Raw genomic sequence first — 27200 nt, forward strand, 5'->3', positions numbered from 1 at the left:
TCCCCATGAAGGATGGCTGTGTGTTCAGCCAGGAGGATTTTAGCCTCCATTGGAGGTTCTAATGTTAGAAAGGTCACAAAGTTCATTCAGGAGTCATGCTGGGAATTTCACTGCATACCTTCACAACACCCAGCAGACAATTCTTGTTATTTACCGAAGTAGAAGTCGTCGCCGGCCTTCTTCCAAGGTCTGTGCACATTTATTTTGTATATTCTCCACATTGATGTTTTAAAAAGAAGCTTTGCAGCGAATCAGAGAGCCACTCGCCACCAGGCCACGATCTGAGTTCTCACTGCCGAGGACTGACATGTTCCTCTGTAAAATTTGAAAAAGTGGTGCCCAGTGTGATGGCGCTGGCAACCTTTGGTGTAAAAAACAAATAAGAGAAAGTAGCAGCGGGGAAAAGAGAGTCTCATTTACAGCACCATTTACTCAAAGTAAAAAAAAATCCATCAATCAGGAAATAAATATTAAATCAGGATATTGGTGTTGCGGGAGTTCTTAAGTTAGTGCGCTAAAATGTGGGGCTGTTGGTATTATTGTTTGGAGCTTGCAACTCGACGCTCTGCCGCTGGATGGCGCCAACGGGAAGATGCCGCCGCTCCGGTGATGCTCGGCGAGCTTCGCCTCCGCTCTCGCATCTGAACGCAGGGGAGAAGCAGGGACTTCCTGTGTGATCTCGTTCAGCTGACTTGCAGCCTAGCTTCCTCTCCGGGAGCTTTCTGGTTCTGCAGACCGGGGAGGAGGAAGGCTTGTGACGGCGCCGTGAAGACCCCGGGAGCCGCCCGGTAACTGCTGTGCACCGGGAGCAACGGCAGCAGCCGCGGATGCGGATTGTTTACACCAGACGGTCAAGCTTTTCCTGTTTCCTCGCGCTCGCCTGGACCGAGCAGCCCTGCCGCAGATAGCCTCGGCGGAGCGGGGCTGCTGATGGCCGTGGAGCTCCTACCGGCCTCCGTCATCACCGCAGCCGCCCGTTAGAGGACTACGGACAGGAACTTCGTGGTTCCGCCGCCGGTGGTCCCGCAGGGAGCTCGGAGGAAGTAGCGGCGGAAGAAGGCGCAGCATCGCGCCGTGCATGGTGCTGCGGTTCGGGGCGCTAGTGGATGCGCAGACGGCGCTGACCCAGAGATGGCTGTTCTCAAACTGGCCGACCAGGTAGGAGCCGCTAGCCGCTGTTAGCCTAGCGTCCAGACCCCGCAGCTGTACATCTGATGCTCTGTGTGCTTAAAACACTATTGCTGTCTTTTTGCCAGCCCCCCTTTTTAGACAGTTTGCCATAGCACGTAAACCGGAAACAGTCCCCATCACGGACTCAGCGCACCGTTAGAAAATCCGCACCGAAGTGCGCAAAGATGTCTGTAGACGTTCCCCGATCAGGACCTGCCAGTCCTCTGAGACCAGCAGAACCCGGCGCAGAACTCACCGGAGCAGGTTCTGTTCCGGTGAGTTCTGCCGAGGTTCCTGAAAGCCGACGGTAACAGAACCCAGCCATCAGTCCGGGTTCACAAGCGCAAAACCAGGCTATGGCTTTAAAAGGGAAATGTTACTCTTCATAATTAAATTATGTATATGTGTCCATCCAAGACTCACAAACGGTGACAACCTACAAGAATCATATCAGATAAATAAAGATCTAAAATCACATGAGGAGAGGCGTGAGAGCGGCTAGCTGAGAGTTAGCCTGAGCTAAATGCACCTTTATGCTGTTTTTAAAAAGAAAACTTTTATTTTACACCAAAAAAATCTGTTCTAGTTTTATTAGAAATATAAGAAAACTAATGTACAACAATACAAATAACTGCTCTCCGTTTTTTTTAAATCAATTAATGCAGTTCAGATGCTTTACATTCCTAAGGGGCCTGTTCTGTTATATAAATGGACATAGTGTAATTTCTGTGTAATTTTGCCAGTTTCTTAGTTCTGATAACAAATCCGATTAAATTCATAAAGTCATGGCAAAAATAGAAATGCACCCCCTTTAACTCTGTTGTTTGAAGGATATGAAAACATTAGAAATGATCTCTGTGTTTATCAGTTTCCAAACTTGTTGAAATCTAACAGTGAAATAACAAAACCAGCCAAAAGGATTCCCCCTCTGGCATTATTCATCAAAGCAAAAAAATGCCGTGCATGGAAAAAACAGCTTTGCTGCTTGTGACAGATGAGACCGGAACAGGGAGGCTGGGTGATAACCCCACACAGGCAGAGCAGACTGGGGGGGGCTTGTTGTTCAGCTACAGGTCCGGGCACATTGCTGTCATTAAAAGTCAACCTCTGTCCTGGAAAGTGTTCCACAGTCAGACTCAGCCAGCCAGGCCACCGGTCTGACAGCCAAACCGAGTCATCAACAAACAGGACAGGAACCAATGACACAGCCGCAAATCCTCAAAGGAATCAAGAACGGTTGATGAAGAAAGGATTGAAGGTGTTGCAGCGATCCGGTCCATGCCTCAAGCAAACGAGCTGAAGCCACATTAGAAAAAGAAGCGTGGTGCACATTCAGTCCACAGCCATGTGGGATAGTGATCCAGTCAGGCAGAGGGGAGGCTCACAAGCTGTTGAACCATGGGGGGCACTTAGTTTTTTCACTTTCAATTTTTTTTTTCATTTTAGCTTTGGTTATGTTTAATAAATCAACTGCAGTGCAGTCTGTGGTATGGTACATTTAACTGAACTTAAGTTAAATAATTTTACAACCCGATGAAGACCAAATTGTTGTATTATGTCATAAAGGGTGTGTGCTTTGTTACCATGACGGCATGATTAGACGTGAAGGGATTCATTTATATCACGATGAAGGGATAACAGCCAAATTATAGTGACTTTAAGGGGCCCAGTCATGTGCTGACTATGACTGTAGATAATCTATACGCCAAGCGTTTGTTCTGATGGTGTATACGTTGTCCTTTTTTTGAGCCTGAAAAGAACTTTGCGTCGGGCGCGATCAGCAGACATGAACATTGTTGTGCCAGCTGCCAGCAGCTCCGCAGAACTATCAGAAGCAAGATGGCGACTAGCCAGCAGGGCGTGATAATGTCAGCGGAAAACCTTTGCATGCAACCAGAGAGAGCTACTGGGGTAGAAACTGGTGACGTCATAATACGTGACGAGGCACCTTTATGCTGCCACATTGACCAAAAGTTGCTTAAAATGTTTATCGTATTTAAAGCAGCACGGTGTACGATTTGACCCACGTATTAGCTTAATTTGACATGTTAAAGGATTTTCTGGTCATTATACAGGGAGAGGAATACGATGGTAAAAAAAACCCCAGACGAATTGTTGTGCGGACATTTATTTTAAATATAAGTTGGCTTCTGGGCATTTTTTCATTTATTTTAAAAGGTTCTTATGTATAGTTATGTGTCACCAGCGCTACTATGAATAACACAGCGGTTCTGAAGGCTTCTGATAAAGATCAGTGTTTTCACTATAGTGGTGTATTTATACGCCGTCACTGAATAAATAACTCCCACGCTGCGCCGTCATTAAAAAAGAATAAAAATGCTGGTTCAGTGCAAATCATCGCTACTAACCAGATCGATCTCCCATGTAGAGAACTAATGAAACGTGGCCCAAATATTCTGGTGCGATAAGATGTGTCTCCCAAGGAGACATGCTTTCTGCTCGGATGCTTTGCGTCACTCAGCCTTCATCTGGAGAATTTTCCCCATTTCAGTCTTTTGTGGAGGGGTTGTCCTGCATTCTGACAATCCAGATTTAATGCTTTTACGCACATACAGAATTACTCCGCTCGGAGCTGTTTTGACACAATTAAGTGTTTCACATCATCAATCAGGTTTCCGTTTCCGACTGAGAGAACTTGAATCATTACAAAGAAAACGGTTTGGTCTGGACCAGGTTGTGGACTAGAGAACATGGAACAGAGGTGAAGTGGCATGGTCTGCCAACATTACTCCAAGAGTGCATCAGTGACTCATCCAGGAGGTCGCCACAGAACCTAGAACCACATAGTTCTTGACTGAACAGTAAGAAAAAAGAGCTGGTAAAAAAATCTCAGTGGGTGAGTTCCACCACTGACCTGGGAGACCAGGAAGGCCTGTTTAACGATCCCAGTGGCTGACATAACGTTAAGGTCCGGATGCGTTCCAGTCGAGGTTTGGACTTAAAATCTAACTGATACTTGGATGCGATGTCAAACAGGCCGTTCATGTTGGAGAGGCTCCAACGTGGCGCGGCTGAACTCTGCTGAGAAGAGTGGGCCGACGCCCAAACACGGTTGCTTGGAGGTGGTACCGCTAAGGGGAGCAGCTGGTGTTTCCGGTGGGGTCAGGTTTGGCTTTTTCCCTTTTTGATGAATGAAAGCGTCGTTTAGGAGCTGCTTTGTCTTTGTCTGACATTAACATTTGTTCGCTGATTGGAGCGATTAAAGAAAAGGTTGTGTTGGGCGTCGCCTCTGGAAGCTCCATCATGCAGCAGGTAAGCCCACGGCCGATGGTCAGAGACAAACCGGGACACGAGCTGAGCCTCTGGTGACGGTCTGTGTTTGACAAGTTGAAGGGAGGGGATCCTGAGCTGAGCCAAGCAGTGGTTCCTGTCCCTCAGAGCGAGACAACGCGCCGTCGTTTAGAATAAGCCACCATTGTCTCTGTCGTTTGATGCTGCAGCCTTTATGTGGGATCCTCCTGGCCGGCACAGAAAGCCACCCTGCTGGTCCTGGAACCTGTTTGGGGACGTCTTTCTGCTTTCGTCTGGCGACTGGTGTTTGCAGCTCGCCTCGGTAGAGACCCTGATTTGAGGGTCATATCAGATGTGTCGTCAAGGAAGGAAGAGCCGGGTTTCTTTTTTTTTTCTTTTTTTAGCGTTTCTGTGCGTGTGTAACCGAGAGCTGTAGGACTTCCTGTTATTTTCAGACAACAAGCTGATGACTGATAACTGGATGCCTCAGCACTCAGCCCATTTGCTAGATGGCTGTTTTTTTTTTTTTTAAAACCTGAAACCTGCAGGCCTCAAGTTCTCACTCTGATGTCTTTTACCACACGAGCTCGTCTTCAGCTTCCTTTTCCTGCTGTTTGCGTTGCGTGCTTTGCCGAGCAGAAAACTCTACTCTCCGCCATAGACGTAACACAAAGAAAGTTCTGGAGGTTCTAACTCGGCTGGCTCCTGATATGGTTTCTCTTTTTTTTTCAAGTCAAACGCTTGCTTACACTCATTATTAATCTGAATGTCACGTTTAGTTTTAGCGCTCAATTATTTCTTTGCAGCTCACGGTCTCAGTCAAGAACAAGCAAGAACTGGGAGCAGATCTTTAAAAATACTGCAGATTTTTCTTATCCTGTCAGGTCCAAAATGGTTAAACTGACCCGTAGCAAGTTGAGCCTCAGCCACACACTTTCTGCAGCCGTCAGCAAGGTCCTGGAATCACTCTGACTGCCGTTTCTAAGCAGTGGTGGTGCAACTCATTTAAATCTGTTGGTCACCTGCCAGAGGACTTGGTTTTCAAGCAGGGATGTGTGATTTATCTGCATTAACATCAGTATCGGCCGATTTTAGTCATTTTTTTTAACATATCAGCCCCATAAGCATAAGTAGAAGTGGGCTGATATTAATAAGCAGTGTTTAATTTCATCTTGTTACCGTCTGTGTGTGTTTCTGGAGGGGTGGGCCCTGGGCTGGGGTATTTGTTTGGTCATGTGACAATGATAGTGATGCAGCGCATGATTAGGGGAGGGTTCAGCTGAAGCAGAGAAGCAGTCTCAGCGGTTTGGATTTTTTTTCCCGCTGGGCTTCAAGGGATACTGATGTCGGCCCAAATTTTAGTGCATCTCTACTTTTAAGCGTGTTTCCACCCTTTTACATTAGATCTGAGGTTGCGGCCTTTTCAGAAACGGAGTGTTTGCCTGAATTACTGATGGCAAAATCAGTTAGCCTTGTTTTTTTGGATCAATGTTCAGTTGGGAACACCCAATTTACGGAAGTCATCTGTCTTAATTTTTCCATTTACTGCACTAGTACCATTGGTGCAGAATCAGCCCCATAGCATGAGGCTACCATCACCATGCTTCACAGTTGGGATTTAGTTTTTGGAGTTAGTTATGGCAGCAGCCTGAACGTGAAGTGCTATCTGGAGGACACTTTTCTTGTCCATATGGACAGCTGCAAAGATTGAAGGCATTGTCTTGTCAGCAAGCACATCTTTCTTGGACAACCCCCTCTCAGACCACTTTGACGCCAAACTGTGTGTGGACACTGACTCTAGTGGACTAAAATCAAGAGGTTTTCTTATAAAGCCAGTGTAAGGAAAAAGACGTCTTCTGTCTGTTGGTTCTACACCATGGTAGGACGTATTGTCTACCTGAAGGGAGGGGCTTAAACTGTAGGGGGCAGGGGGGGTTCCACGAAGCAACTGGAAATCATTCTCATAACAACACAATGTTACGCACTTACGCTCATCTATGTTCTGAGGAAGAGTGTCCTCTGGTAGGCTTTTCTGCACGTTGCTGCATCAGCCTGGGACTCAAACGTCAGTCAGTCATTGTGCTCAGTCACTTTTATTCCTCCACCCCTTTTGGGAGGAGCCTTCCTTAAGTCGATGCACTTTTCTTTTGTTTTTAGCATGTCAAGGACTCCAGAAAAGTCTGCAGGACAAAGCCATGGCCAGTTGGGCTATCACCTTTCAACAGGAACACCACGAGTGAGTCGTCAGCAAACTTTAGATCATGACGATTCTCATGCTGACTTCGCTACATATTTGTGTAAAGACCAAACAGCAACGGTATTAAAGCAACCCTGAGCTAGAGGACACCACAGAATCAGGCAGTGGGCCATTTACTTTGACCCGCTGTGTCCTATTAGTCAGCAAGTCTGCAGCATGTCTCCTGGGGAGGTGATGAAGACAGTCTGTCTGGATTTTAATCCGGTTCTGGCTGTTTAGCTCCGGTTCTGGTGCCTGGTCCCTTACCACCTCTGATTCTTCCTATGGTAAAGTTTTACCTGCTGATCGCACCCTCAGAAGTCGTAATGGCAAGAAGGCAACTGGGGAGGAAGTGCTCACTTGTGAGCTCATCTGAACCCACACTAGCTGCTGAAGGCAGTAACACCCACTGTTACTCATGAAACGGCTCAAGATCAGCAATAAGCCTTTATCTAAAAAGTGTGCAAGAAACTTCCCACTAATGCACTGTTGGTGTGATGTTGAGAGATCCTGGCTTTGATATGATCAGGAATACTATAAATGAAATGGTACATCCTGCTGTCTACAGTGATCGGTCCTGTAACCCTGTGGTGGTTTCATTATGTTTGAGGCTGAGGTGTGACGCTCTTATTTATGCCTCAAAGACTTCAGAAAGAGTGAGGAGGTAGGGATTCAGGGAGCAACCAGTGGAATCACCGCCTCTATACAGCTTTGTAATGTGACTCTGAGGTCTCCTTGCAATCCGACATGTGCAGTCAGACCTCAAGGGGACGGTCAGCCAGTCTCTGGTCTGCTGAGTTGGCGACCCTTTAGTTAGCTGTAGCTAACTGAGTGTTGACCTGCAGAGAACCTCTGCACTGCAAAAACAGAACTAAAATAAGTTAAAATCTACTTGGAATTAGTGTATTTGTCCTTTATTTGAGCAGGTAAATAAGATAATCTGCCAATGGAATAAGATTTTTGCACTTAAAATAGGAAGAACTCATCTCCTTCAACTTATTTCAAGTGTATTATATCTAATTATCTTATTTTAGGGGTAAAATTACTCTTTCCATTGGCAGATAATCTTATTTACCTGCTCAAATCAAGGACAAATACACTAATTTCAAGAAAATTGTACTTATTTTTAGTTCTGTTTTTGCAGTGTGAGAAAGCGTCTCCCATGTTATCATCTGTACTGGCCGATCTCTGCTCCTATGGCGGTTTGCGAGGCAGAGCAGATCTGTAAGCCCCAAGCACACAGTCACCTGAAAGGTCTCCACCTGCAGATCTTTGGTGACACAGAAGGCCACAGATGTTCATTAGTGAACAAACAGCTTAGGGCCTAAAATATCATCCCAAGCTTTGAACATCTCCCAGAGCTCTGTTCAATCCATCGTCCAAATATGGAGAGAAGGTAGACCAGCTGCAGACCTACCAGTACCCCTACCAGGAGTCCACAGTTCCGGTCCTTGAGGTCTGGTGTTCTGAAACCTTTAAACGTGTCCCTGATCCAACACACCTGAATCGAATCATTTGCTCATTAGCTGGACTCTGGAGAACTTGACTGCAGGCTGAGGAGACAATGCAGTTATTGGACGCAGCTGCGTTGGACCTGGGACACATCTAAAAGGTCCAGGACACCGGACATCGAGGACCGGAATTGAAGACCCCCTGACATTGACTGACAAAGAGCATTAATCAGAGAAAACCTCATTGTCAGCTAAATTAAAAGTAGCTGTTTGGAGCCAAATATGCAAGGGAATCCTTTTGAGGCAAAGTCACCTTAGTAAATCCTGCCCATTGCAACTGATTAATCAGCTGTGAAATAATAGTCTAGTGTTTTCCTTTTTAGACAAAAAGTCAGTGTTCTCTGTTTCCAGCCTTTTAATGTTTGGAGTCATCACTATTTGACAGAGTGTACAGTTAACTGGAGCAGAATTACTTTAAGGTTTAGACTGTGTGATGAAAACAGGCTATTTTAGCAAATCTGATAAACTTTGATTGAACTTTTGTACTTAGGAATGAACAGAAGAATTTCTCATTGTTTTGGTTTCTAACGGGATCTGGATCACGTTGGTCCGATCTCACAGATAATAAGGTATGTCCATGTGTGTGTGTTGGTTGTGTCTCTGAGAGGGTATATATGTGAAAGCTTTTGCTGCAACAATGACTTCCTATGTTTGGAATGGTCTGCAGGGAAGATGGAGCAAAAAAGAGCAACACAGAGAACCAGAGTCTGGATGTCACTTCCTGTTCTCCTCCTCCAGCTTTCTCTCTCACAGGTCCAGTTTGCTCATCTCATTGCTTTAGGTATCAATGTGGTTGGAGAATGAGCTTGCCAGAGTCTTTGTCTGCTCTCTGTCCTACCCTGAATCTGTTACCGTGGCAGCATCAGCTGGGGTCCCCGCTGTGTTGTTGCCGGCCACACCATGCAAACTTTCTGTGAATTCATACAACTGGGGGGGAGAAACCCAAAGCTATTGGTAGCTGCCAGATGTTGACAGCTTTCTTTGTGAGGCGTAGCTATGTTTTCCCTCAATCATGAAAATGGACCTGGTTCCAGGCTTTGCTTAGGAGATGGTAGCAGTAGAACTGATAAAGAAGCCCATAGGTAGATGTAGGCTCCAAAAATAAGTGAAGCTGGCTTGACTCGCTGCGCCCTCAACATTTCCAACACAAGTTGTCCAGATGATTCGTCCAAGAATTCCACAGAGACGGTAATGCATTTAAAAAACTTTTTAGTCAGTATATAGAAAAAAGGGTGCCAAACATACATACAAAGGATAAAGGTGACAGAGGTAAAAAAAAACTCCCATAATGCATCATCCTTAAAAGTATGGAGCCTTAAAACCACAGAAGTAATAAAATAAAATAAAAAATAACAGTAATAGCTAAATATACAAATTCCCAAAATTAATTAAGAAAAGTAAATTTAGCAAGACAAACAAACCCAAAACATTAGCCATAATGCATACCAAGAAAATCACAAAATATAATTCAGGCTCCTACACTAGATATGGATTTTAGAAGGCAGAATGGCTGGATAAAAAGATCCTTTAAAGGAGAAATATTCTGCTTTTTCATGCCTTCCTTTTCGCTTTGAAATCATTCAGTTGTGGTCAATATAACAATGAAATGCAATGCGCTGGTTCCTCGTATTGCTGCTCAGCCCCCATTTTGCTGTGCTGAGCTGCGTCTGAGGGCAAACCCGTATTGGTGCTTTCTCTTTAAATGCAAGGGAGGAACATCACACCCCTCCCTTCTCCAGGTGGCAGAGAAGTCCACTCCACCCTGTTGTTTTTTGTAGTATGCTGGGGGACGGTGTAATGACCTGTGTGGGTCAATACACCCAACAACTAAACCTTTTCACTTATCCACTTGAAACTTAACCACCCTGCAGCTTGCACTACAAATTCGCAGCGAAAAAAAATAACAATGGCAGCTTTGCAAAATTTGTAAGCTGGAAGTCCGAGACCTTGTTTAGCAGCTCCACAGCAAATAATGTTGCATCATTTTTCAAAATGTAATATAAAATGGAGAAACTTGAACGGCTTGAAAAATACGACCCAAACAGAATATAAGGATAGCCACGCAACTCCTTGACAGACATTAAATTTTTCTGCACTCCTAGAGACGCCAAGTACACAACAAAATGTATTTAAGCGCTACAAAAGTGCATTTTGCATCATATGTCCCCTTTAAATCCATATATATAAAACTAAACGTGTTGGTTATTACATGGTAAATAGCCGTCCTAGAGGGAGGCACGGAGGTGGTAGCATCACGCTCTGACGCAGCGCAGACAGCCAGTTAAGTGTAAAGGTAAGCGCAGAAGGAGAGGTGTTGAAAGAAAAGCTGCTTCAAAGTGGAGAGACTGGAAAGTCGGACACACCACGGAGTTCTTCTGCGTTGTCAAAAAGCAAAAAACAAAACAAAAAGAAGAGAGACGAGGCAACTCTGGGGAGGCTTTAGGACATTCCTCGGTCTGGACCTGGAATAGCTGAGCTCGATGACATACCAAAACCTCTGAGACTAAACGCCTAGAGATGGTAACAGACGTTGACTGACGTTTATACACATTTCTGTCTGAAGTGACAAAACAGCAGGAACCATGGAATAAACTGATCACATCCTGCTGTTCAGTGCCACTCAGGACTAAAGGAGACTTGCTAAGTTTGTCTGGATACTTCTTATTACAGAAAATGCACGTACGTACTTTGTCATCCAAGGTTGCATAATGCTGATCAGAACAATGCAAAAGGCAAGTGCTTGTGATGTGTTCTGAGGGTGCTGACTGGTGGAAGGTGCCTTCTGGTTTGTTTTACCGTGCAGGTATGTGGATCAGCAGTGTGAGGATATCACCACAGCACAGTCACTTTCAGGGGGACCAAACGGGTCAGATGAGGAAGTACTGTTGGGGGTTTAAAGCAGAAGTGAAACGCTGCTCGGCGGTAGGTTCCTCTCTGGTGTTGCTAAGAAGGAGAGACTGTGCAACAGGAAGTGAGGCAGGAGGTGGCAGAAATATAGGAAGTGAAGTGAGGCTGAGCTAAGGCTTTAATTTTAGTATTACTGGGTAGTTTTAATTTGCTGTAGTGGTTTTTTGTGTCAAACGTAAAACATTTCTCACTAATTAGTTTGTCTTACATTTATATAAATGTGATGAACTCATAAAACTACCATTAAGAAGCCACATAGCATAACTAATTGTTAGGGCATTCCTAGAGTTCTCTTTGTGCGACTGGGAGCTCTCTGTACGATTTACCTTCATGTACAGACTTCCAGTGTCAGGCCTCTGATACCTGTGTGCCACACGTCAGGCAGTTGCTCTGTACAGACACCCAGACTTATGCCAATCCACCATGTAACCCCAGTCAAAGATGCTGGTCTATTGAAGTCATCTATTGGACAGCTTTTGTTTCAACCTTTAATTGGCCAAGTGCTGTAGGCTCTGGAAACTGCCTGCTAACGCAACGACTCGCCTCTGGACGAGTGTGTGTGTGTGTGTGTGTGTGTGGGGGGGGGGGGGTCTATGGACACAACCAAAACTCTAACCAATCTCTGCCATTTAGCCTGAACGGCAGAGATTGGTTAGGGTTTTTACAGGCCTGCGGCTCCCATAGAGATCAAATTTTGTAACCTCTTTCTGAATACATAATGTATTAGCTACTGTCAGGATGGAAGGACGATTTTACCCACTGTAACAAAAAAATGTTTCCGAACAGGATTACCAACTGTAGCTTTAAGGCTGCAAACACTTAAAGAAAGTCGGGAGGATTTCTTTCTGTTTAAATGAGGCTGTTTTGCTGCTGTGTTTTTCTAACTTTGCCTGCAAGCTGAATTCTCGCGCTATTTGTATGTTCACAAACCCACACAAATCCGTTTTGTTCCGCTCCCGTCTCAATCGGTCGGTCTCAGTATTGTGGTTTAAGGGGAGGACAAAAGCAGCAGCTGCCGAGCCCACAGCCAAACCAATATAAAGATGGCAGCGCTGGAGGACGCACTCGTAGCTGCAGCTACAGCTTCATCTGTTTTGTAAGAATCCACCATTTCTTCTTTGAAAGAAAAAAACAGCAAAAAGTGCCTTGTGCATCTTTGGATGGAAAAGATGTGGCTGCTTACGACACTTTCATCTGATTGGCTGAAACCCCAGGGTAGATGTTGCTTCGCCCAATCGTCTCGGACAGTTCTGCCGACTGTCCCTCCTTTCCCCAGGCTGATTCAGTGGCAGCAGACCCAGACTGATAATGTGCAGAACGTAGAGTGCTACACATTATCAAGCTGGCTGGCCAGGTCAGCATTTTTCAATAAGTACAAAGTAAATCAACACACTGCTGTCTTTTAGTTTGTGCTGTTCCCGTGACGGCAGTCCTTCCAGCAGTCAGAGCTGCCGGGGGCCTGCATTTACCTCCAGTCTGTGATGTCGCAAAGCAAAATAAGGGCCTTGTAGACGTGACCTTCATGCTGCCTCCTCCCCACAGACTGTTTCTCTGCACAAGCGTTTTATTTTCCTGATCTGTATCTACCATGGCTTTTTTTTTTTTTTTTTACAGTGGTTTGTCTGTTTGGGAGAAGACAGGCGGAGGGATGGGAGTTTTGTTTGAGCCCAACTTTTCTAAACACTGTAGCTTAAAGCTGTCTGCGGCAGAGCTTTATGCCACGGGAGGACTGGAATCCTGTTGTAATGTTCAGGGAATCTTCCCACGCTCTCTCCTTCTTTCGCCTCACTTTGACAAAGTGTTTAAGTGAAATGTCTTTGCTACAGGTCATGTGACTGTTTTCTTTTTGTCTCCCCCCCCCTCTCCTCCTCCTCCCTTCCAGCCTCCTCTTATCCAGGCGATCTTCAGCGGAGACCCCGAAGAGATCCGTATGCTCATATACAAATCTGAAGACATCAATGCCCTGGTGAGGACGCACAGCAACACGACTACAGGCATCTACGTGTTGGGATGTTAAAACATGAAGCCATGAGTAATATTACAACTTTACATATCACATACACAGACACACACACACCCGTACACAGTCAACAAACCGTGAAAGCACAGTGTGAAAACAAAAGTCTAATAATAAATCAAATATCTAAGTAAAAATCAAATACAAAATAACAACTATTATTGTTCATTCAAGGCCTAAGGTCCCACTCAAACCCAATTATTAAAAATTTTCTAATTGATCTACTAAGATAATTCAAATTGAAAGCCACAGTCCTAAAACTTACTTTGCAAAATCATGTTTTCCACAACAGCACTTTAGAAATTAACGTAATAATATGCATCACACACCAAAGTAGTCACTGCTGTTCTTTTGAAACTGATTCAGTCTTCTTTGCAAATATATGCAACCATGTTATTGGAGTATTTAACATTTTTTAGGTCTTATCCAGGATAGTTGTAAAGATAAAAGACTTTAGGAAAAGATCTCTTTTCCTAAGGTCTCACATCCCAATCCGCTGACATCTTACCAGGGGTCTGTGCATTTTTTTAGATCCCTTGTAAAACTGGCCAAACTTATCCTTGTCAACATCTGATTGTTTTCCAGAATAAAATGTACAGCTTTTAATATTTGCTGACAGGAAAACATTTCAAGCCGGGACAAGGTCGCTTTCTACGACATTTGCATTAGTAAAAAAGAAAAATCTTAAATATCTGAGGGAAGAAATACAGACGCACACACACACGCACGCACACACACTTTTTTTGGCTGAATAAAGGCCTACAAATAAGAGTATGTTCAATCCCAATATGACGGCTTCAGTCTTCTCCTTGTTTCGCCCCGACTTCCTGCGTGGGGAGGAAGGCTGCAGGTCGGAGGTCGCTGAAGTCACGGTTCAGAGCGTGTATTTATGCTCTAATTTAGCAATAGACTGCATGTGCAGCGGATGTGGGCTGTCCTTGGGGCTGCTGTCACTTTCCAGTGCAGTCTAGTCTCTGCGGCAGCTCTCAGAACGTCCACCAGGACGTCAGCGCGGTGCCCTCTGAGGATCCGCTGCAAGCGTCGGTCCATCAGCTCATCGTCTGTAACGTGACCGCTTACACGCAGAGAGCAGGAGTCTTTTTTTCTCTTTCATTTAACACCTTATTCCATGTAAACTACTCTGGATGTAAAAAGCGAAGCGTACGAAGCGGTCCATAAGAAGTCTGAGTCGGTAACACCAATGTAAACAGGGCTTTGTGGTGTTTACAGGAACACTCTCTTCCTGCTTCCATCAGATGTGGAGATGTTTTAATGATCCCCAACTTCGCCTTATAGCACGCTGCAGTCCAACAAGAGCTACAGTTGATGACAAAATATCACAAGTAGCGAGATCCTGTGTGTGGAAAGCTCTCCTAGCAGACCCTGTGGGTCAGGCTCTGCCAGCTGATAGGTCCACTTAGGGGTTGTCCACCAAAGTAGTTCCAGGGCTAAACCCGCCTTCCGACCATTTTGTTTTTTTTCCTCTATTACCATGACTTTGTGTCACTTGAAACGCTTTTCAGGAAATTCCTGGTTGTTTTTCTGTTGTAGTCTTAAGTTTCTGTGGAGGTCGCAGGTGCAGGGAGACCGTTTCTCTGCACAGATCACAGTAACAGGCTCGGTACTTCTGCAAACAGATGGCCTAACATCACCAATCGACCTTAATAGACTGTTTTAAACAACCGTCTGGGCTTGGGAGCTTTATGAGACACTCAGGTCAAGAGGGCAGTCTTTTAAAAAATATATCTGAAAACCATTTAGAAAGCATCCTGCAAACCAAAGCTGGGATGAGGATAAACAAACACCAGGTGAGATTATTACTACGGCTCCAGATTGTCTAACCAGCATCACAAACACCTTTTACTATGTTATCTTTTTTATAAACCATAATAAGGTTTTTTTTCCCCCTGGCTTTTTAAAAGAGATTCACCGATCAGGCTTCTACTGACCGACAACGATTTCTGGTGAACTCTGATCTCCTAACTCTGATTTATTGCACTGGCTGGGATGATAATATAGACTGAGCTCCACCCACATTTTTACCTTCATCTCAGTGCCCCACCGCTCTTTGTCAGCTTCAGCATCCTGGCCTCTAAAAATATACATCAACTGTGGGCATCGAGGGCAATGAAGGTCAATCCACCAGGCTAAAAATAGGACTGGCATGCCGAATTTGCATGCATGGCACTTGAAATATAATATCCCACCAAATAGGATTGAGATTGGATGTATTGTAATTAAAACTGGAGTAATACGGTTTCCAGCAGGATTCTTGTGGTTCAGAGGTGAAGTGCATTCTGAACTTAAACCTGTGAGGTTTCTCCTCACAAAGTGTCTGTGGTAGAGGTTGTAGCAGCTGTTCGGGGGCCTGTTGCATCATGCCCTTTCCTGGATTTTCCTGCAGGATCCAGAGAAACGCACCCCGCTGCATGCCGCAGCCTTCCTGGGAGATGCAGAGATCATCGAACTCCTCATCCTCTCTGGTAGGAAGTTTACTCTCTGATCCACTCCCGTCAAATGCTTTACAGGTTTTTAGCCGCTCCGTTATACGATGCAAGTGTCTGGATTTCAAGCAGTGTGACAACCTTAGGCGTTTTAGTACCTGAAATTAAGATAATCTTTAAAGAAAAGTGTCATCCTTAAAGGATCTCTGAGGAACTATGCAGCATTTTAAGCCTCCCACAACCTCTCTGCATGGGAAACCTCAGCAAAGAGCTTAGTGTTTAACAGTTTAGCGTCAGATGGCCACCGTCAGGGCAGGAAATCACGTCCAACGCAAACGGATGACTGTGTCTTGCAAGTATTTTTCAAAGTTTCCACATCTAGTGACAGGATTTGTCTGAAATGTTGTTGTTTTTTTTCTAAATTTGTTCTTTTTTTAGTAAAAATGTATTTGCCTAGATTTATTCTAAAGTGTTGGAAAATATTAAATAGAAAGAAAAAACAAACTGTGTCACTTTAGCTTATCTTCTCGGTAAGTGTCCGGTGACGGCTGGATTGATGCTTGAAGACACACGGCGGCACCACCATGTTCACACTAATGTTTCCACGCTGCAGGGGCCAGAGTCAATGCCAAAGATAACATGTGGCTTACCCCTCTGCATCGCGCCGTGGCGTCCCGCAGCGAGGTGAGACTACACAGACGTACACAAACCTGCAGACACACGAGCACTGACACTAACCACCCTTCTGTAACTAGCTGGGAATGAGTAAGGCCTGGCAAGTCTGGGCCTTACTTGCAAACAGGAGGATGTTTTGCAGCATTTTCTCTTTGCTTTCGTGAAATTCAGAAGTTCTTAGCATTGGGTGGAATTGTCTTTCAAACTGTACAACTTGCATCAGATGCGTCGGCTATCCTTCCTCAAGCTCCTCTCAGTGTTTGGCTGGATTTAGGAGCTCTTCATCCTGACAGAACTGAGTGAACTGGAGTCGGGTTTGAAGCTGCCTTGCTCTCACACATCCTTTCAGTTCTTTCCACACATTTTCTCTGGGGCTGAGGCCAGGGCTCTGTGATGGCCACTCCAAAGCACTGGCTTTCTTGTCTATACGCCACTTTGTAACTTCTCTGGTGTTCATACTTTGGCTCGTTGTCCATTCGGAAGAATCTTTAGTGGCCCAGCTTTAACTTCCTGGCTGATCTCTGTTGAATATTCTCCCACATTGTTCTTCCTGGTGATGCCTGCTGCTTTGTAAAGTGCATCAATGCTGTCTGGATCAAACAACCTCACAGCGCGAGGCTGCCACCCTCGTACTTCCCCGTTGGGATGGTGTTGTCAGTCTTACGTCTTATTTTTTTTATTAGACTGCATAACATAAAGCCATGCCCCCAAGTGCAGTTCCAAACTGTAATCCTGTCTGAGTGGCCTTTCAGTCCTTGCAGGCCAGCTGTCAGCTAACCCTATACTGTGTTTTCAAGTGTTCACAGCAATATTGTGCTGCTGCAACAGAAGATAGGGCTGGGTGATATGGCTTGAAAAGAAAATTTCTGATTTTATTTTACCAAATCTGATAAATCGCTTTTTGTTCCTTCCACCTTTTGATTTTATAAAATAAATTAAATAAATTATTGGTAAAACATGCTTTAATGTCAAGCATTACGTCTAGGAGTTGACCTGAATTCAAAGTGCAACTAGATACAAGCTGTTAAACATGCTTGTAAAGCAAGATGGCGGCACTGCCGTTGTAAACAATGAATATATAACAAAATGTTTGCTGCTAGTGGTATTACACAATGAGCTGAGAACAGAAAAAAAAGAATACGTTTTGACAGTATGTTTTCCTAAACATATATTCAACATTACATGCTATTCTCTTCATGGAAGCCCAATGAGTGAATTTGCTAAATGAAATCCTGATTTTTATTCCAAAAAGTAAATCTTAAAAAATTGTAAATTCAAATTAATCGATTAAATGAGTTTATCGCCCAGCCCTAATAGAAGATCAACCTAAAAGAGGATTCTACACATCTTAGATATAAAAATAATGTTGCATTCACTTACTAGCTTCAGCAACATCTCTTCACAAGGCCTTCAGCTTTTCGTTCTGTTTTTAATGCGCACATTGGACTCCAAACATGTTCATCTCTGGGACACAGAACCTGCCTCTATCCTGAAAAGTTGAATTTCTACTGCAGGTATTGTCCTCACGTTGAAGAAGGTAGTGAAGAGTCTTCAAAAGAATCCTCTCATTACTGTATATTTCAGACTATAGGGCACACTTAAAATCCTTAAATCTCCTCAAAAATTGATGGTACGCCTTATAATCCGGTGTGCCTTATACATGTCTACTGTTGTGCTTACTGGCCGATTTTATGTGGTACAACGTACTCAAAAATCAGTTTAAATGTGTAAGTATGACTTCGGTTAGCAATGAAGCCCCTCCGCTCAATGGACGTTAGTAGCATTACGGTACACTGTATCATTACCTGATAGGACCCCTGAGCTGTCTACAAGACTGCCTGACTGTAATGTCTACACTAGAAGTCCATTCATGTAAGGCAGCCTATGCCCGGAGTACACACTAGAAACAATAAACCAAGTAAGTTAATTCAATATGAAAGTTACGTTTATTTTAGCCTTATGTCAGAAACAGGGCAGTGTGGTCCAACTACTCTGTCCTCCCTACAGAGACTGATAGCTCTCCCTCTCAGGAAAGAGCTGTGTACGTGAAGGGATACTACACACTTGGGAAGTATATTTAGTGTGCCTCATAATCCGGTGTGCATTATATGTAGACAAAGACACACACTGACACATTATTTCATTGTGCGCCTTATAATCCAGTGTGCCTTATGGTCCGAAAAATGCGGTATTCTGGCATTTGGATTTAACAAATCAAAATATTGCTTTTGTAATGCCAACTGAGCTAAACAGGAATTGCTTAGTCTGATTTAACACCAGTCAGTGAGAAGATAGTCAAGAAAGAACTGCCTTGACTGAAAACCATTGCTTCGGATCAGATTGACACATCCCGAGTGACAACAGGACAAGGATGTAAGAGAAGTGCAGCTGTCGATGAAGGTCGCTGTCCGGCCTCACCAGAGTCTTCACCCTCCGAGTCGATCTGTAGTCACTGTCGCATGGTGACGTCGTAGATATGGGTCAATCAGTACTACCAGTCAACCTTATCCTTCCAACTTTCCCAACTTGTGCTGACTTAACTGATGACGTCCGACAAAGGTTTTCCAAACACTCAAAGGAAATCTTAAAGTCAAAGTTTTATCAACTTCTTTATTTTTTATTGTACTTTTCCCCTAACGTCGTCATCTCCCCTCTTGTTTTTCATTGTGTGCAGTGACTTTGGTTAAAGGACCCCTCTGCTCTGAGTTGAGCGTAATTTACAAAGCGAGCTAATGTGACCATACGTGTCTCACGTCGTTCTTTAGGACGCCGTGCGGGTTCTGATCCGCCACTCTGCAGATGTCAACGCACGGGACAAGAACTGGCAGACGCCGCTGCACGTCGCTGCAGCCAACAACGCCCTGAGATGCGCCGAGGTCATCATCCCACTGCTGAGCAGCGTGAACGTGTCGGACCGCGGCGGACGAACGGCGCTGCACCACGCTGCCCTCAATGGCCACACAGAGGTACTACAGGCAGAATCAGCCCGGCCGTCTTCACTGCAGCAGTGGCTTCAGCCCAGTTTTACAATGCAGCTTCCAAAGAGGCTGGCTGTGATGTAACCGCCCTCTGTGCTATTCTGGTTGAATGAATGGAGGAAACAGGTGGGCGAGTGCAGCTGGATCAGTGAGGTTATTAAGTGGGCTGAGCATTCTGAAGCCTTTTTTCATTTCTGAGACAATCATTCAGAAATGTGCCAGATCTAAAATTGACTCTGAGGGGCGGCAGATTTGCTGACCGAGCTGAATGGACAGCCTCTCTGTTTCATCTAGAACAGCAACGAGTCCTCCGCGCCTTTTATGCAACAAGTGAGCCAAGAGTTCAGATGTGTTTATCGTGCCGTTGCGTAAAGTTCGTCCCACTCACAGATCCTACTGCCAACATGCTGCATGGCCCCCGAAGCTCAGGCTAATTCCTCCTTCTCTGCTTGCTTTCATTCAGATGGTGAACCTTCTGCTTGCTAGAGGGGCGAACATCAACGCCTTCGATAAGAAGGACGGCCGAGCGCTGCATTGGGCTGCCTTCATGGGTGAGATGAAATGAGCCTGCTTTCTTGTAGTCTCTGCTAGCAAGATGGTAAAAAGCCTTACTTAAATCATTTAATGCAGCAGCATAGTATTGATCTGAACACTTTCCTTTCTATATATATATATATATATATATATATATATATATATTATATATATATATATTATATATATATATATATATATATATAATATAATATAATATATATATATGCTATAGATATATAATATATCTAATATATATATATATAATATAATATATATATATATATCTATATATATATATATATATATCTATATACTATATATCATTATAATATAATCTAATCGGGTGGAGTAACCCGAAATTTTAGTAAGAGGACTAAGTACTGAGTAAATATTTATAACAACTGATTTAATATGTAAAAATGATGTAGTAGCCAGATGTTTTACTGAAGTAAGAGTAGCAATACTTCTTCATAAAATTTACTCAATTAAGAAGTACGGTGCAGTAAAACTACTCCTAGAAGTACATTTTGTTCAAAAAGTTACTCAAGTAAATGTAACTGAGTAAATGTAACTGGTTACTACCCATCTGTGATGGTGTGCAGAAGGACGTGACCAAGCGATGAATGTTACTCTACTCTAGAAACGGGAAACGGGACATCATGAACAAAAACAAGCTCCTAGAAGCTCTTATCAGCTTTAAAATAAAGTAAAAGTATGGATAAAAAATTGCTTCAGTCAGATTTACTTCCAAAGGATTGTTAGGGTTGCCCTTAGCTCAACCACTGGGTTGAGCTGCTGTTATCTCCTAACCTGAGATTGTTTCCCCCTATAGATAAATGTTCTGAAACAAAAATTGGACTTTTCAAAACACAATAGGGGAGATTATACCGCTGCTATAAAGACTAATTAATTTGAAGGCTTTTTACACCTTTACCAGGGATGCCCCTAAAATGAGGGCGGTACTGTACTTGTTAGATGTTTCCAACATAAACCATAAATCCACAGCTGATTGTTTTTAAGCATCAGGAGCCATCATTTTGGACAAAACGCTACTGTATGCTGTAATGTTTAATGGTGCAGTGTGAAGCTGGTCTAGAGCAGACTGTTGCTATATATGTTAGTGATAAATGGCACAGCTGTTGACCTGAACACATCTGATGCCGTTTTCCCTGTAATGAACTCTTCTGTATTTGGCTTTCAAACCAAGTGTCCTGAAAGTTTCCTTGGACGCTTTCTGCTGATGATCAGAAAAACGGCCACAATCACGTGCTTCCATTTTAGTTCCCTGTGGGGCAGGCTGGGACAGCAAACGCAGAACTTCCACACACATGTCTGTGGATGGAAAACTTTGACCACACTTGTCTGTTTTTCCCCCTCCGGTCAGTTCCAGGAGGTAGTGGACAAGCGAGCTCAACTTAAAAAGGAGCGCCAACTGTTGAAACGTGCAGAAAGTTCCAGGATGGGAGATTGATGCAAACGTTTTGAGGTGTCTCTTGGTTTATACACTGCTGCCCCCTGCAGGCCACCTGGACGTGGTGCGTCAGCTGGTGAGTCAAGGTGCAGAGATCAGCTGTAAGGACAAACGGGGATACACGCCTCTGCACGCCGCAGCCTCCAGTGGACAGCTGACTGTGGTCAAACACCTGCTCAACCTGGCTGTGGAGGTGAGGACACACACACACACACACACACACACACACACACACACACACACACACACACACCCGTCACGCCTCCAAGGCTGGGATCGCTTTCACGGTGTTTTCAAATCTATTTCTTACTGCATGCTTCACAATCTGTTTCAGTTCCTATGGACAGTAGTTTACTATCAACGGCAGAAACCTTATTTAACCCCGTAGCTCTAGATTTCCACAGTTTTCTCAGCACTTGTGTCCAACTTTGTTCATCTCCTTACAGTTCTAAACGTCCCCCATTGTTTCTGAACTCCTACTCATGGTCTGGTAATCACCGGACGAAGACGTTAACACGTACATACAGACTGAGCAGGCTACAGCCATACATTTTAATGGATTTTAATGGGATTCAGTGAAAAGTAATTCTAAATGTGGACAAAGTGTGGCCCCTGTTGGTGAGGACTTTGTAGAAACACATTGTGTGGCAATTTGTCACCTTCCTAAAATAATAACCTGCCATTTTTTTCAGGTTTTTTAAGAAAACAGTAATAATACGTCAATAAGTTATTAAGTTAATTTAGAGAAATAGATCATTATGCGAAATAAAATAAAGGCCACTACTTGAGGAAGGTGACGGATTGTAACTGCAAGGGTGTTTGGTGTGTTTCTCTACTAGCTCGGCACTTTTAGAGACCTGCCCATTCGTCTTTGCAAAATAGCCGAAACTCAGTCAGATTTGATGTGCAGCATCTGTTAGCATCCGTTTTGAAACCTTGTGACAGATTCCTAACTGGATTTAGGTCTGGGCTTTGACTGGACCGACCTTAAAGAAACATTCTTTGATCTAAGCCATCCCCCTGCAGCTCTTGCTCCATGTTTAGGGTTGTCGTCCTGCTGGAAGGTAAAACCTCCACCCCAGTCTCAGGTCTTTTGCAGGTTTTCTTCCGGCTAATACCCCGCATTTAGCTGCCTCCATCTTGTCCAGTTCTATCCAGCTTCCCTGTCCCTGCTGAAGAAATGCTTCCCCACAGCATGATTCTGCCACCACCATGTTTCCCTGTGAGGATGGTGTTTTTAGGGTGATGTGTCAGAAAGTTTAATTGTGGCTTAATCCGACCAGAGCACCTTCTTCCAGATGTTTGCTGTACCCTGCACGGCTTCATATGCCTTACTTAGTTTAGTTACAGACAGCAGATGTTCATAGCTTGGGATGGTGATTTAGAGCCGAACCCTGCTTTGCTGGGTTGCTCAGTCTCCGTGATGCTGGTGGTTCTCTGCTGTTCTCTGACGCTGTAAACAGAAGAGCTGGATCTATAAATTTACAAAACATGATCTCTGTTTACCGAACAGGTGACTCTTGGAAGACTGGTTGCTCTGGTTGTCATTCAGGGGAGTCAGCGTAAAGGGGTTAAATACATGCCACACTTTTCAGATTTACGTTTTTTTTTTACAGCTATGCAATGCTTTGTGTTGAAGTTTGTGGTTGTGACAGGACAGAATAAGGGGGGCACCTGTGAGCGATGTGATTACGCGCGTCCTGCTTTTTGAAAACATGTCCTCCACGATGGTGACGCGGTTCCCCCCCTGTGTGACGACAGATCGACGAGGCCAACGCGTTTGGGAACACGGCGCTCCACGTGGCCTGCTTTAACGGCCAGGACGCCGTCGTCAGTGAACTGATCGACTACGGCGCCAACGTCAGCCAGCCCAACAACAAAGGCTTCACCCCCCTGCACTTCTCTGCCGCCTCCACGCACGGAGCGCTCTGCCTGGAGTTCCTGGTCAACAACGGGGCTGACGTGAACGTGCAGGTAGGCCCTGTTCGTCAAGCGCGCTCCGCTAGAATAATGGGGCTGAACGAGCCCTGCTGCTGAATGGTGCGCATCGGTTCAGTCGTGTTCTGGAACCGAACGGAGCCAGAGGAACATGAGGCGAGAGCTGAAAATGATGGAAGGGTAAACAGTAGAACAGTGGGTAACAGAGAATAAGGTTTGTTTTAGACCAGGGGTGTCAAACATACGGCCCGCGGGCCGGATCCGGCCCGCCGAACAATTTGGTCCGGCCCTGTGGCTATATGCATTATCATTATAAAAAAAAAAAATTTTTTTTTTCTTTTTTTTTTTTTCTTTTTCCCAGTGTCCTGTCTGGCAATGTGGCAATAAGAATTGTTGTCTTAATGCCAAAAAGAGCTCATCAGATTTGACTTTCACAAGTGGAGCAGTAGTGCTCCGCTTGATTTATGAATGTGAATAGTTATGATTCATGTGGGGAATATCTCAAATGATATGGACACTACAATGGGAAAGTAGGAGAGGAAAGGAAGAACAAGAAGAAAAAAAAAGGTGAAAGAAAGAGGAGATAAAAGGAAGAGAATGATAAAACAAAAAAAAAACATGTACTTCGTTTAATTGAAAATATGCAGTTCCTATATTGTCCACGAGGGGCGCTGTGTTTTAATTAGCAGATTAAGCTTCAGGTGTGGAAAAATTTAAATAATTTCTTAATTTTTATCTGTTTGATGTATTTTGTCATGTAGGACAGTGTTTTTAAGTTCCAAAAAATGTGAACAAATGTTTTTCAACATTGTACAATCACTGTGATCAGTTCTTATGCATAATGCACAAGTAAATGTTTAACTGAGTAAAAGTATTGTTGAAATTACACATCCTTTTCTTAAAAACGCTGAGGTTATTCATAATATATTGTCCACATTTATTAGTTCTATTTAATCTTGCAATGAGTTAACTCGTGTGGCCCTCTTGAGATCAGATTAAGCTGTATGCGGCCCCTCAACCAAAATTAGTTTGACACCCCTGTTTTAGACAGTCCTGTTTGTCATCAAATTCGTTGTTTTTGGCCGGTTTCTAAAGGCGAATGCAAAGGACTGGGAGCTGTGTCAGGCGTGAAGGAGCCCGAGGTTTGTTTTCCGTTCAAACCTGAACCCTTTCCTCTCCTCTTTTCGTCAGAGTCGAGACGGAAAGAGTCCGCTTCACATGACGGCAGTTCACGGGCGCTTCACACGCTCCCAGACCCTCATCCAGAACGGTTAGCCTTCATCGCTGCTCACCATCCTCTCTGGGTCTCCTAAAGCAAGCGCGTCTGTCTTCATGCAGCCACGTGTCGTTTCAGGAGGAGAGATCGACAGCGTGGACAAGGATGGCAACACTCCGCTTCACGTTGCCGCCCGCTACGGTCACGAGCACCTCATTAACACGCTCATCACAAGCGGAGCAGACTGCACCAGGTGGGATATTCACATGTTCGCACATGTTGGCGTCACTCAGAACGGTCTTAAGTCATAAAAGTCTGTCTGTCTCTACAGACGAGGAGTTCACGGGATGTTTCCACTCCACATGGCAGCCTTGAACGCTCACTCTGACTGCTGCAGGAAGCTGCTGTCCTCGGGTAATTCGCTGTCGATTAGACGTCATTTTTGCATAATTTGAATTGGGGAGGGCAGGGACAGAAGGTGAAACTGACCCCCGCATGGCTCCCAGTCGTCAGAGCCATAGAGATGCCTGGGAGGTAAGAGTTAGGGCAGGTTAGCAGACGGTCTGCAGGGATTATGATGTTTGCAGATGACATCGGGAGGGTTGTAGTTTGCATGTGGAAGAGAAACGAGATACAACGCGCTGGAAAAGTGTTCACGCCCCTAGGCATTTTTAATTTTTTTCTTCTCTCTCAAACTGAAATTAAAAGGGACTGTTTGAGAGTTTGCACAAGTTCATTCACAGAACAGGCCGACAACTGTGAACATAGATTATTTATTTTATTGTGAAGCGGAAACAAACAACTTGGGCTTCCATATTAACCGACAGAGGTCTGTACTTTGACTAGGCCATTCCAACACATTTAAATGTTTCTCCTTAAACCGCTCTGGTGCTGCTTCAGCAGGATGCGTCAGGAAAATCCACTGAATCTTTTCTTCTTTGGTGTAGATTCACACGTTTTGATGATTTCAAGACTCCCTATAGAGTCTTGAAATCATGGGACTGATATCTGGAGGTTTGGTGCACAAACAACAAGGGTTCTTCATGTGGTTCTGAGAGAATGCTGAAGTGAACACAAAAGAGCTATTTGTATTTTTGGTGGGGTTGGTAGGGTTGCATTTCTTACCCTCAGTTAAACGTTTTAGGAGCTGCTTCTTTCCCTAAATGTATTTCTAGTCATCCTCAGTGCTTGGAGGAAATGGGCCTTGAATTAGTTTTATGGCACGGAAAATAGTTTACTCTAAAGTATTTTTTTTTTGGGGGGGGGGGGAGAGACTAGCGTTTTAAATGTAAAAAGATTTAAATATGCACTGATCTGAGTTTTGAAGCAAACCTCAGATTTCACTCGAAGAACTCTAATGATAACCTGACAACAGCCAGCTGCATGTATCGCTCCGCCTAGCTCCACTCACATACATCTGGGACACGGCTCATTGAAAATGATTTCCCCAACCAAATTTTTGGTCTGGCCAATCAGGACGCAGGGCGGGTGTTTCCTGGATGTGACGTAGTGGAGAAGCCACCGTGAGATTCCAACAACAATGGCGGCTCGCATCGAGGAAGCAAGCGTTAGCATTGATGCTGCTATTTCCTCCGTGTTGTCCAATCTATCTGATATTGTTTCATTAAAAGAACATCAGAGAACGGCTCTGAAGGTTTTTATTGGTGGAAACCATGTTTTCGCCCTTCTCCCGACCGGATTTGGCAAGTTTTGTTTTCCGGGGCGCGGACGCGGACGCCCGAACCCCCCCCCCCCTGGACCGGTTAGCGGTTAGCGCGAACCATATTGGGAGGCCATTAGTCCTCGACGCGGTCGGCCCGGGATCGACTCCGACCCGCGGCGCTTTGCCGCCTGTCTTCCCCCCTCTTCCTGTCAGCTCACTGTCAATAAAACGCTTGTCACTACAGTGTTTCCCGCAGGAATTTGCTTATGCGAGGCGGACCGGCTCGCGGAGCGGGGGGTGGACGACACGTTTTCCGCAGCCGCCTCGCCAAGATAGCGCTGCGGGAAACCCTGCACTAGAGCCGCAAACACATAAAAAAAAATAAAAATAAAGGTTTTTTTTTTCCGGCGTCGGTCTCATCAGCGTCACGGGTTAGCTTCGGTGTGACTGGTTGAAATAGCACGTCGATAAAGATGACAGACAAGTGGCTTATCCAATCATATGCAAGGAGTTTTGATAAGGCCCAGCCTTCAGTAAAGGCAATGCCTATGGCCGTGTCCCAGATGTATGTGAGTGGAGCTCGGCGGAGCGATACATGCAGCTGGCTGTTGTCAGGTTACTCTAATGACACATTATAGGTTGAAAGCTCCAAAGGATAAAGCAGAGCATCATTCCTCAATCTGGTCCTATGTGGGTTTGATAAAACGTCCCACTGTGGCTATGAATTAATGCTCTGGGCCTGACGGGTCCTCTTCACAACAACCAAAGTTTCCCACAGTTACAACTTCTGCTTCAAAGTTGTGTTATTAGCGTGACCTGGTAGCGGTTCTGTATGGACTGGACCCATGCAACTGTGAAAAACTCGTCTCTACCTACTGTCCTCGTGCTCGGTTCCATCTCTGCTCGCGTGCAAAAACCACCAGGAAAAAAAATTAATTTACTGTTAAATAATGAAATGTTTATTCTGGATATAGTATAGGAAGTTATTTAATATTAACCAAAGAAACTTTTGCATCACCTCCAGGAAGCTGGAAAAAAATAAAATCTGAGACAGCATTATTCACACCTCATTTGTAGCTCAAGGAAAGTCTAATTAATGTTTTAGACTAAATATTTTTAAGCTAAAATATTCTACTGTTTATTTTTATAAATTTTTTCATAAATCCCACTGTTGTTTAGTATTTT

The 27200-nt window shown here is 44.4% G+C and overlaps 1 protein-coding gene across 4 annotated transcripts in view; it reads left to right on the forward strand.

Annotated features, from left to right (window-relative positions):
* The first annotated feature begins 678 nt into the window (after window positions 1-678).
* ankrd44 (ankyrin repeat domain 44) overlaps window positions 679-27200 on the forward strand; it is a 52879-nt gene continuing 26357 nt past the window's right edge. For 3 of the 4 annotated variants that reach the window (XM_036138828.1, XM_036138830.1, XM_036138831.1), the window contains exons 1-11: window positions 679-1158; window positions 12959-13042; window positions 15498-15576; window positions 16151-16221; window positions 18978-19178; window positions 19654-19741; window positions 21249-21391; window positions 22960-23172; window positions 24328-24406; window positions 24491-24605; window positions 24684-24766. In XM_036138828.1, coding sequence (XP_035994721.1) covers window positions 1132-1158; window positions 12959-13042; window positions 15498-15576; window positions 16151-16221; window positions 18978-19178; window positions 19654-19741; window positions 21249-21391; window positions 22960-23172; window positions 24328-24406; window positions 24491-24605; window positions 24684-24766 — 1183 coding nt within the window. In that variant the 5' untranslated portion in view covers window positions 679-1131. The remainder of the gene's footprint in view (window positions 1159-12958; window positions 13043-15497; window positions 15577-16150; window positions 16222-18977; window positions 19179-19653; window positions 19742-21248; window positions 21392-22959; window positions 23173-24327; window positions 24407-24490; window positions 24606-24683; window positions 24767-27200) is intronic. The other variant, XM_036138829.1, reaches the window with a different exon arrangement.

This window comes from Fundulus heteroclitus, chromosome 7 (genome assembly GCF_011125445.2).
Source record: "Fundulus heteroclitus isolate FHET01 chromosome 7, MU-UCD_Fhet_4.1, whole genome shotgun sequence".
Classification (NCBI taxonomy): domain Eukaryota; kingdom Metazoa; phylum Chordata; class Actinopteri; order Cyprinodontiformes; family Fundulidae; genus Fundulus; species Fundulus heteroclitus.